The 12,301-nt window shown below is 35.5% G+C and overlaps 1 protein-coding gene across 1 annotated transcript in view; it reads left to right on the forward strand.

Moving 5' to 3' along the window:
- Window positions 1–12,301, forward strand: part of fry (microtubule binding protein furry) — a 116,196-nt gene that overhangs the window by 19,649 nt on the left and 84,246 nt on the right. Inside the window, exons 20-25 of the mRNA XM_090105808.1 lie at window positions 207–356; window positions 910–1,073; window positions 1,452–1,609; window positions 2,237–2,347; window positions 3,048–3,202; window positions 4,141–4,298. Coding sequence (XP_089961934.1) covers window positions 207–356; window positions 910–1,073; window positions 1,452–1,609; window positions 2,237–2,347; window positions 3,048–3,202; window positions 4,141–4,298 — 896 coding nt within the window. The remainder of the gene's footprint in view (window positions 1–206; window positions 357–909; window positions 1,074–1,451; window positions 1,610–2,236; window positions 2,348–3,047; window positions 3,203–4,140; window positions 4,299–12,301) is intronic.

Genomic DNA, 12,301 nt, shown 5'->3' on the forward strand with positions numbered 1-12,301 from the left:
CGAATTTCTTCTCTTGTTCAATGACTTTTCTTTTTTTATTAAGAATCCAATTATGTACGCCTCGACTCTATTTTGAAAATTGTGCACATAGTACATACTTAAATGTCTAATATCGATCATAAATCATTTAATATATAATACAAATATAACGAAACGTGCTTCATTTCTACTTTATTAATGCTGACTGCACTTACGTGACACAACAGGGATCTATTCGAAGAGTTGGTACCATTACTGCGCGAGGCGGTCGACCGCAAGCAAGAGAACATGCGCCGGCGCAGACGCAGGGACGCGCTGCGGTTGCACCTCAACAAGATGCTGCTCATCATTGCGCAGAGGAAAACTTTTGCTATCAGGTGAGGTTTCGTTTATGTAGGTTTTAACAGTGTAATTTGATTTGATTTCAGCAAATTGCGATCGAGAGAATTATAATTTGTGATTCTATTTTCTTGGAAATTAAAATTACATAGTTTATGTCTATACATATTTTCAGTTTTATGTTATTATAATTATAAATGTAAAAGTAACAATTTTGTAAAGATAGAATTGTATTTGGTAAACTATGAATATTTTTTATAGAAAAACAGTGATGTGCTAATTGATGGCACGTTAACAATATGCTATTGTATTTCGCACCTTCTCATAACTATGGAATAGCTTCATCGATATTTTCCTTTAAAGTAAATCTTTATTCAATTATAATTACTCGAATAGCGGAATAGCGGTCAAACTCAATGCTCACTAGTCGTGGGTGGTAAAAGTCGAATTCTCAACACATCATGCCATAACGTGGCACTAGCTATATATGTATACAAATGTCCATTTTATACGTGATTCACTCAAATATGTACGAGAACACGATATGACACTACTTTTTATCCAAATGTAAACGAATTATTTTCCCCGCAGTCCCTTTGCGCTAGAAGGCGGAGGTCTCCACCCCTCCCTGACAGAGTACCTAGAAGGAGTCCGCCAGAGCCTGGAGGTGGAAGCTGAGAAGGATGCACCAGCCGCTCGGGAACAGAGGCTGACCTTCGCTGACTTCGTGACGGAGCTCATCAAGAGCTTCCCGCGTGAGTTGGTTGATTCAGCTTATGGTGTGACCAGAAATGGTATAAAAACTTTGCGAGGACGTGTTGCAGTTGATAAATTCTCAAATGAACTATTTTTTACACCTTTTGCATGGTGATTAATTATGAACTAAAACAAATTTTGGACTTTTGTTAATGAATATTATTAATTTATAATTTAGGAATAATTGTTCAAATACTATCTCAACTTAAAATAGTTATTATAGTGTACGTAAACGATTCAAAATGACCTCTTGATATTATTTTTTTGGACATTCAAACATAACGAAGAAAAAAATGTCCCTTACAAATGATTACTTTCACTCTTTAAATCAGACATAATGTATTTTTTTATATTTTCAACTATCTATCCCTTTGCAGTAGAAATGTACGGCACGCTGGTGAAACGCGAGCTCTGCAAGTCTCTATTCTCTCTATTCGCGGGTTGGTGTGGTCCTCTGGGCAAACACCTCGGTACGTTGGTACCGCAACCACCAGCACCAGAACTGGATGAGCGGCTCAATGTTGCTGCACTTAAGGTAATTGTAGATAAGTAATAAGTTAGAAAAGGTGATCTGTGATTGGTTGAATGTGTAGAGGAGATTTGTGATTGGTGGAAGAGTGGAAAAGGGGAGGTTTTGTTGTATTTGTGTGTGGTTGGTTTCGTTGTAAGTGGTGCGCGCCTATGGGTAAACACTTCGATGCGTTGCTGTCACAACCACCGGCACCAGATCTGGACGAGTAGCTTAATGTTGCTGCTCTTAAGGTAAATATTTAGAAAATATGATTGGTTAGATATGGGGTGAGAGAAGGGAAGGTGGTTTGTGATTGCCTGGATAGGTACAGGCGATTTGTGATTGGTGGAAAAGAGGAGGTTTTGGTGTGTTTGCGTGTGTGAATGGTTTCGTTGTAGACGCGCATGGCCGCAATTATTGGTGATATCTGTGTGTAATTGATGTGTTTGGTGAATCTACCAACCGATGAGAAAGGTGATGAACGATTGGTGCGCGCGTGCGTGATTGGTGCAAACACGATTGAACAGTCAGTTCTCACTTCTCGTCCCAGTTTTCAAGTTCATATGCGTTATCTTATGCAGTAGTAAAACAGAGATTGAGCTGAAACACAGACATACTTTATTAAACTAAGAATATATTTGTTTTTCTTAGGCAATGAGTGCGCTCGTGTGTTGCGGGCCGTGCTTCGCGCCAAACGCGCTTGCTGAAGACGGCTCTCTGTACCCGTGGTTGAGTGAAATGCTTTCCTCTACTAATGACAAGGTGAGTTTAGATACATAAAAAATGTGTTACATGAACATGAGAATAATTACATACATTAAATAGTCAAATAAATTAACTTTTTCTTTGTTTATTTATTTATTAATCATGAAATAAATAAGCTGCTAAATAGCAAAGCAATTTGTAAAATGAAAAGGCTAATGTGACTTTTTATAAAGGTTTAATATAGAACTTGGACTTTTTTTCTTAATAACCACACAGCGTAACATAGACAGGATAGTCCCAAAATAATAATTCAACAAAATTTTCATCGAATATACGAGCTGGAATGTTTAACGACAGTTCTACTACTGATTTGCATTCGCACATTCAAGATTTCAAGATTCTAACCTGCATTCGCACCTTTAAGAGAGTTTAAATATTATAATTGCACTTCCAAAAACTTACATCAATACATTGAGGTATTATTACTAGAGAGGGCACCACGAATGAAATCTGTGTGACAAGCGCGGCAGCGCAGGGCGGCTAGTGAGATATATATTAAAACCAATGAATGTAACAACTAAATATTGTTTATCTTATTAAAAAAAAATATGAATAAACTTATCAATCAAAACCATTCAATGTAACAAAAAAATTGAGTTTAAGATGATTGACTCTAACTCGTATTAAAAAAAGTGTAGTAGCGATGTCCTCTCTAGTACGTAGTACATGTAACTCAATGCATCAATATTATCATCAGATATACGAACTGGCCCGAGAAACTATAGTGCTCCTGCTCGACTGTAACCCGGACATTGGCCCATTACTGGACTGGACAGTGGACAAGTGCTTCACGGGCCAGCCGCGAGTGGCCGACGGCTGCTTCATGGCGCTAGCCACTATATTTAGTGCTCGGTGAGTTTAGGGTATATTCCATCTTATATATGTGTCTGGGTGTTAATTATCTATATAAGTATTTATTTAAAATTATATATGTATGTTTATCAGCCATCTGGTTTCCATAACACAAGCGAAAGCTTAGTATAGGATCAGATCGTGCCGTGTGTGAAAATTGTCCTGAAATATTTATTTATTTATTTATTTATACGAGTTTGTACGATATACTATAGTGCTCCTGCTCGACTGTAACCCGGACATCGGGCCACAATCAGACTCGACACAGGCTTCACGAACCGACAGTAAAATAACCACTATCATCTATTAAAGTTTCCTCTTAGTGCCGAAAATATTTCGATCAAAGCGAACTGAGAACTCGCCTCAGAAACTAAAATAATTATTTGTCCTACCTCAGTTAAAATTGACATCAGGAAGTATTAAAGTATGAACGTATTATTGAATTAATAACGCGCTCCGACCAGATAGCCGCGAGGCATTGCGTCGACATCTCGGGTGTCTTAATTTATTAATATCCCTCTATACAGCGAATTCCCAGGTTGAAAGCATAATAAGATTTCCGGCTTTAGTCTTTCAAATGTCACTGAGAAACACAGAGGTATCTGTCTTAATTCTATGTAAATATTATAAATAGGACGATTTTTGTGTTTGAACTTTTTTAACGAATAAATTTAAAAATGACTGCCAATTTGAAAAGTTCGTTCTCTGTTTGAAATCTACATTGATCCCTGTTTAATCGACGTCAAACATTTAGTAGTTTATTATGATAATGCTAATTTTGGCTTTTAGATCATTAAATTCGACCTCTTTTGATTTTTAAAGTATTATACCCAAATACTTTATAGACTATACAATTTATAAAACAAAACGAACGAAACCATTTTTAAGCCAAAAATCCACAATATTACCAAAAAGTAATCCAAAACGTTGTATGTTAGCGAGTACCCGTGCGACCACTACACGGCGATCATCAACGTGACGCTCATGTGCACGGGCTGCCCGCGCGCGCCGGTGCACGAGAGCGCGCTGCAGCTGCTGCAGCTGCTGGACAAGCGCTTCTTTGGCGCTGTCGGACCGCTGCCGAGCGATGATGATGGTAAGCGCTTTACGCTTGATGGTGATGGTGTGGCAATTGGGGTACAGAGTGAGATGGGGTGATGGTAAGCGCTTTACGCTTGTTGGTGGTGGTGAGTGATATGTTATGGGGAATGAGATGGTAAGCGCTTTACGCTAAACGGTAAAGGTAAGTTGATTTATTCTTTTAAATATAGAGAGTGAGCTGTATGGGACGATGATGGTAAGCGCTTTGCGCTGATGCGATTGCCATAATATTTACGCGTGTATACAGAGTAATTGTTCTTCGGAGTGGAAGATAGTACTGGGCATTTAATAGACAATATAATTAGGCATAAATTCGTAGATAATATTCTTTACAAAATGATGGTGAAATATTATTGGTATTAATACAGTGTATCTGCTTGTATCAGTGTATCTGGGTTTTAATCGGCGAAAGTCTCAGGGAAAAGGGGCGTTCCAAGTGAGTATTGAAAGTTAAAAATAGGACCATAAATACCGATGGAAAGTTCCATCACTGATTTTCCATCGTATTCAAAAGTGTACAGTTCAAAATATATATTATCATGTTTTACATCTAAAGAGCCATTTATATAAAAGGGAATTATTTTTTATAACTTTGATTTCTCCCGTGATAAACATATTTTATCCAACTGTTTACGCTACTGAGAGTGCCTAAGGAGTTTAAATAAATAAATAAAATGATGTTACTGGTTTTACGTTTAATAAATAAAATATATTAAGGAAAAATACGAAAAGGTAAGTCTTTTTGTGTTCTGGATGAAAAGAGTTTTATACCCGTAAATTTTGTTTCTATTTCGGCAATATCGTAGGAAAGATTTTAGTTATGAAGTGATATTAATAGCTTGAAATTGTATGTGAGGATAATATTTCAGTTGATTTGTTACCGCGATTCATTGCATGGGTACAATCGTTACTATGGTGAATATTGAATGAAAACCTTTTACAATATAATTTTATTTCTTTTGGTGTACCGATTTATGTTTTGTGTTGGATTTAGTGTACCGTAATCATATAAGGATTTTATTATATTATTAAGAGCTTATTTCACATCTTTCTGAGGTGATTATTTATGGCCGAACAAATCGGCAAGACGATTAATAACCAATATTTTTTTCTATTCTTTATAAATTTATAAGACGATTTTTTATAAGACTCTATTGGGAATCGAAGTTACGTGTTCTTGGTTGGAGTATTGTAAAGTGAAAGTTCAGAACTGTAAAATACATGAACAATAATGGTAAGTAACTTTTGCTCTTTTGGCTCGATGTTTTGAACGGCTTTTCTTGTCTGAGAGTTGCTGTTCGTTTGTATGTCTTCTTTGTTTTAGATATTGTGTATACTGTACTGTATATAGGTTGTTTTGTTAAGTGTCTCAAATTGAAATATCGTTTTTTCTCTTAAATGTGCAATATGCTTTCAATGTGATGTATTTTGTCTTGGTTTATATTTTCGTGGTCTACTAAAAGTGGCTGTCTATATGTTTTTATATACGTGGCTCGTCTTTTTGCACGCATTTATTAGGATCCTCGTTTTTCCGCGTTATAATGCATATTTGTCGAATATACGTTTTATCGCGATACGTGCACTTTATCGCAAGAGAGAACTCTAACTATAAGATCGTATACGCACTATGCGGGTAGCCGCATTGCGGGTAGCCGTCCGACTGACCGCAAGCACAATTATGTACGTAATATTCATTTCTATGCGCACTGCGATGCGGCTATCGCAGACCGCACAGTGCGCATAGAAATGAATATTACGTACATAATTGTGCTTGCGGTCAGCCGGACGGCTACCCGCAATGCGGCTACCCGCATAGTGCGTATACGCTCTAAGAGTTTGAAAAACGGATTATCGTATTATCATAATATAACTCGTCAAAAATTAATACAACACTAAAATATTATTTAATAAAAACATTTTGACCTGTCTGTGTACTCGTACTTGACACATTCGATTACTGAGATATTGTTTGCGGTGTTTAAATAAATTTTGAATGGAATTTATTAAAGCTCTGTCGTATAATAGTGCGGTGAAATTAAAATTTTCACAGCAATTTCGTTTCAAAGGATGCTCTCGATACAATTGATGATGTTTACGAGAAAGATTTTATCTATTACAAAACTAACTACATATCTATTAAGCGGATAAAGTAAATAAGAAATGCTAAGAATCTAGAATTTAGATACAAATAACTATCTGTTCTAAAATTGTAAATCGATAAATAAATAAAATAATATTATAATTATTAATTATGTGTGCACAACATTAGGTATTATAAATATTGACTATCACAAACATTGGAACTCGTTCATTAAATTTACGTGTTTAAACGAGAAAATAAATACAATATTCTTTACAAAAGTAATGTGATGAGTTGGATAGTAAAGTTACAAAGATTGGAACATAAATGCTTTATATGTTCAACGTGTAGTAAATTGGTTTTACCTGTAATGTCGTATATATTTAGTGGATTCGTTTTTCTTACGATAGTTAATCATTTATAAACGTAAAACAAGAAATTCGTAAGTCAAACGAATTTGAAATTATAGCAGCAGGATATTTGCATGTAATATTATAGTAGTCGTATCCAATAGAATATTATATGATATTGATTTTACCGTATGTGCGTCAGAATAATAGACATAGTAGAATAGATTATGTTGCAAATACAACAGCAATGTGACGTCATATTTGTTTTTATTTATATTTTGCTTTGATCGTAATTTCTGGATATTAATTTCAATAATGCTTTGTTTGTGTAAACTGTTAAAGTGCTTAGGTAACGTTTCTAAATATTGGTGTACTATTACATATTGAATGTCGGTGTTCATACATATAGTCTAATATATAAATCGTATGATATAAGTAAAATATTCTTAGGTCTGAGAATGAAAAGAAGCTTATTTTTATTTTACGTTTTTATAAGCTTTCCGTCTGCGGCTTCTTTCGCGTAGTCAAAGGAAACTCATGGGAATGAGATGTTCCAACGAGGTAAAAAGTAGGTCTCTAGCCTCCAATTCCAGATTTAAAAATTATATTAGAAAATCGATATGTTTACAGAAAAACAAATAAATATATATATACACTTTCGCATTTATAATAAAATTTATTTAAGTATGCACGATTTAAATCTTGTATAGTTTCCATTCATAACCAAATCAGTGACACGCCTGGATAGAGGAATCTCCTTACAGACATACATAAAAACGAAATAAAATATAGGCCTGCTACTTCCTTATATGTAGCTTTTATCAGTGAAATCATTAAGATCGGTCCAGTACCTTTGGAGCCAAAAAATTTCCCCAATATAGTATTAGTGTAGATGTAGATGACGGAAACACTCGAACGGCTCGAGAACCCAACTGCAGGTGTAAGGACGGTGGAGGCCATCCGGCCGGTCCTTTTAGAATGGTGCAGCAGACGACATGGGGCTCTCACGTTCCGCTTGACACAGGTACTGTCTGGACACGGGTGTTTCGGACGATACCTGTGTCGAGTCGCGATCCGGGAGCCAACCATGGCCTGCCATTGGTGCCCAAGCGAGGAGGATACAGCGGACCACACGCTGAGTGTGTGTCCTGCGTGGTCCGTGGCTAGACAGCGACTGGTCGCTGCTGTGGGGCCGGATCTCTCGCTCCCGTCCGTGGTTCGCGCCATGGTTGGAGGCTCCAGGTCCTGGCGTGCGGTGGTCGCCTTCTGTGAGGAGGTGATGGTGCGAAAAGAGGAGGCGGAGCGGGTTCGTGAGGGGAACCCTCTCGCGGACCCGATGCGGCGCCGGCGACCCTTTAGGCGCCGACGCCGAGTCGCGGTCGCTAGCGATCGCGACCTGCCTCCCTAGCGAAGGGCTCTGGACGATGGACTGGGGACATGCTCCATCGTCCGGGGCAGTGAGGTGATATGAGACGTGTTCCGCTCATGCCGCCTCGCAGAGGAAGGAGGAGGCGCGCACGTGCGCAACCGTAGGTGGTAACGGAGGTGGGCCCGTAACCGGGCGTCCGCTGCCAGGGTCGTGGACGATTTCTAAGAGTACCCGCGGCCCCGGCTAACTGCGCGGCTCGAATTTAAAAAAAAAAAAAAAAGATGACGGAAACAAATTTGTATATAATAGAAATAAATATGAAAATCTTTTCCTTCTATTCAGAAAAAGGATCTAGCACGATTTTATGTAACGATACGCGCTGCCCACGCACCCTTTACATTTAGTTGTCAAAAGGGACGAACAAGCACATATAAATATTGGATAGAATATAAAGGATACATGGATACAACAATAAATATTCATATAAATCATTTGGTTAAAAAAGTGTTATTGCATGTAAAACAATGGCGACTATCCATGCCCTTTTATCGTCTAATAAATGTTTTTTTTGATGAACCAATTTTAATGTTATTCTTATATGATGCCTTTTTAAGGAACCTTTTCCCTCATTCAATGACTCTCTTCCTTTATTTTAATTGATTTAATGATGTGTTAATTACAGCTTTTTAATGATATTATACCCCACTATAACCTGACATATTTGTGAAGGTAGGGATCTGCATAAATATATCAGGTTATTAGAAATGTTAATAAAATACTTTAAATATAATTTATGAGAATAACAATCTATATATAATATATTTAAAAATCAGTTTGTCATTATAGATATGTATATTGTTTCTTTTCAATAAAAAAATGTATACTTAGAAGTGTTTGAAAATTCAAATTCAATCCATATTATGTGATAGTTAATTATACAGCCCATGCCAAATATAATAATTAATATCTAGAAAAATGTTTGATTATACATTGTTTGAGTTTATATCTATAAATGTATAAAAATACCGACGTAGAATTCAATAATAAGGGTATAAAATGATACTGCCAATAATACAAATAAATTTTACAAAATAAATTTTCAGCCAATTCGTAATGTTATTTCATTATACCTACTGTAGACTTCCCCCTTCCTTGTACGATTTTTTATGAGTTCTGTTTAAATATATTCGGTAGGACAAGTCAGTCAGCCTCACGGGTGGTTTTTTTGTAAATTGAGTATATGACGTTATAACGTCTCGAACCAAAAAAAGCTGTTAAGCTGCTGTTTCTTGTATCAGACATAAGCTTTCCAAATTTTAATCCAATCAATTCTCAATTCAGTAACCAGCTTTAAGAATTAGTCGTAAATTATTATTTATGGTTAAGTAACGATGTGCATTATTTGACTCATAATTTTTTTTACATTAAATATAACAAGTTTTAACATTTATATTATACTAGCTTACCGCCTGCGGCTTCACCCGCTTTGTCTAAAACCTAATAATTATATACTAAAAAACTTCCTCTTGAATCACTCTTATCTATTAAAAAAAACGCACCAAATTCCGTTGCGTAGTTTTAAAGATTTAAGCATTCAAAGGGACAGAGAAAGCAACTTTGTTTTATAGTATGAAGTGATACTTGTATGTACACTCATTGTTATCGTTTACTCTAAATGAAATTACTTTCCCGTTTAAGTCTTCATTATATTCTTTTATAGCTTTTCATTAGAACATATTGATAATAATTAATCACTGGAGTGAAAAATAATCCATTAATAATCCGGATCCAATATATGCGCGAGTTAATTCTCTTTAGCTTCGATTGTAATTAAATATTCTATACAACACTAGCAAACCGGGCGAACTCCGTTTCGCCACCAGAGCCTTTTCTTTGCTATAAATCTCAAGGAGCCCGAGACCTTTCCAACGAATGCAAAACCGTGGTAATCGGTTGGTGCGTTCTGGAGTTATAGCGCCAGGAAGGAAAACCCGACTTATTTTTATATAGTACAAGATTATGTATGGATTAATGAAAGCTAAGATTCTCTTATATCTAAAAGGCTAATGGTGTATCTACCGTTTTATAAGAAATATCCATTTAAAATGCATCAAGTAAACAAAAGCGACCGTTTTTTATAAAAACTACTATTCATTTAAATTTCATTAATTTTTCGAAAAGTCGAATTCATCTTTTTATTTTTATAGATGCAATGTACATAGTACCTACATACATATTTCACATATAGGCAGTAGGAAAGTAGGATCCATGTAGAAACAAATAATATTACTCAGACGCAACAATGTCTAGGCATATTAGAATAAAAGATGTAGACTGTAGAGCAATCTAGAAATCTCTTTGTTAGGAGATTATGATTTCAGTATCAGATTTTCTTAGCTCATTTCTAAGAAATACAAGTATGCTTTCCTGATTTACATCATGCGGTATACAACCAATATGATCTACGTGATATAGTTAATCATGTTGTTAAGGTTATCTTACACTAGCTGCGCTCCGCGGTTCCACACGCGTGGCGCCGCTCCTGTTAGCTCCTGTTAGCTCCTGTTAGTATTAGCGTGATAGCGTGACCTTCTCGATAAATGGGCTATCTAACCCCGAAATAATTTTTCAAATCGGACCAGTAGTTACTGAGATTAGCGCGTTCAAACAAACATAACATAACTCTTCAGCTTTATAATATTAGTATAGATTAATTGAGTTTCGTTGAAAACGAATGCAACAAAAGTGTTTGAATTTAAGAAAACGATCAATGAAAATACTTGTGTCTAGTTTTCAAAAACACATACAATTTAGTTTTGCATTACGGGGGCTTTGCGGGGAAAAATAAAACACCATTGGGTTTTTTTATTTTTTTTTCATCTAACATCAAGTGCGTACAATTAAACATTAATACTAATACACAATAATAATATTACATAATAACTTATTTTAGTTAAGATTAAACACAACATCAAAACATACAATAACGCTGCAACTTTCTTAAGAAGAAAATTATACGGTACAAATAAAATAGACGTAGATCTCGGCACAATACAAACTTATTGAATGCAAGTAATTTTATCCAGTAAGTATACCAATGAAGGCTTGTTAGCATTAAATTTATAAACAGACTGAAGTAAACATAATATTAGTACTTGATTTTCAAAGAAACTGTAAGTTATGGAAACTGATTGGAATAATAATATAATCGTCTCAATTTATAAATTGTGGTGAAGAACTAAGCCGAAGAATATCGAATCATCCTATACTATTGAGATTATATGGTTTTGTCTAAAAGTGACATCTATTATTATTTAACCGTTAATATTATGCGTACTACACACAATTACTATGTTTCGTGAAATTTAAATTAAATAAATATAGAGACCCTTCATCATAGGAACTTTCAAGTGCACCCGATGTAATTCAGTTCGCTCAACGACCCTGACCGGTTCAAAAATTTTGTATAAAAATATAGGCATGCCGATTAGAATTAGATTTAAATTGTCAAGGTACAAGAATATTCATTTCGAGACTAACAATGGATATAATTTTATCACATAAGGTAGTTTAGAGCTAGATTCCAGTAAAAAAATAGTGGTCCGAATGTCTTTTTAGAAAAGCTAAGAGTTTAATTTTGAAGGTACATGATTACTATCGGTAACACTTTAGTGTTCCTCGTATCTTACGCTAATGTGGACCGAACCTCTACCTCGCATTTCAACGGTTTTATAATTGTATATTTTATAATTTAAAATTACAAATATACAATTATAGTGTAGCAAAACGGGTCCACAGGGCAATGAATGAATCATAGATAAATACGACTACGACCAGTGGCTTACATAGGCCTTCAGGTCTCAAGACCCTACTATAGGTGGCCATAATAATTATAATTAACAATATTACTTAATCTACAATCTTTGCAAATCACCCCCGACTACCGTCCCCCGAGTTGCCCCCGACACATCAATCAACCGATAGAATTTCTATCAAACTCACGCGTATTATGTAATACTAACTTAAAAACTAAGATTAGAAAAAGGCTTTATAGCCAAAAACACCTATTCTAAAGACTAACTTAACATCTAGGTTAAACATTTATTAACTAAAGAACCTAGTAGCCTCCAACTAGGTACTTTAGTTATTGCAGGATGTTTTTAACAAAGTACTTTACTTTGTTAAAAACGTCTTGCAAT

Source organism: Colias eurytheme, chromosome 1, assembly GCF_061535395.1.
Source record: "Colias eurytheme isolate Ceu_HAF_F1 chromosome 1, ilColEury1 Martin Lab GWU primary, whole genome shotgun sequence".
Taxonomy (NCBI): domain Eukaryota; kingdom Metazoa; phylum Arthropoda; class Insecta; order Lepidoptera; family Pieridae; genus Colias; species Colias eurytheme.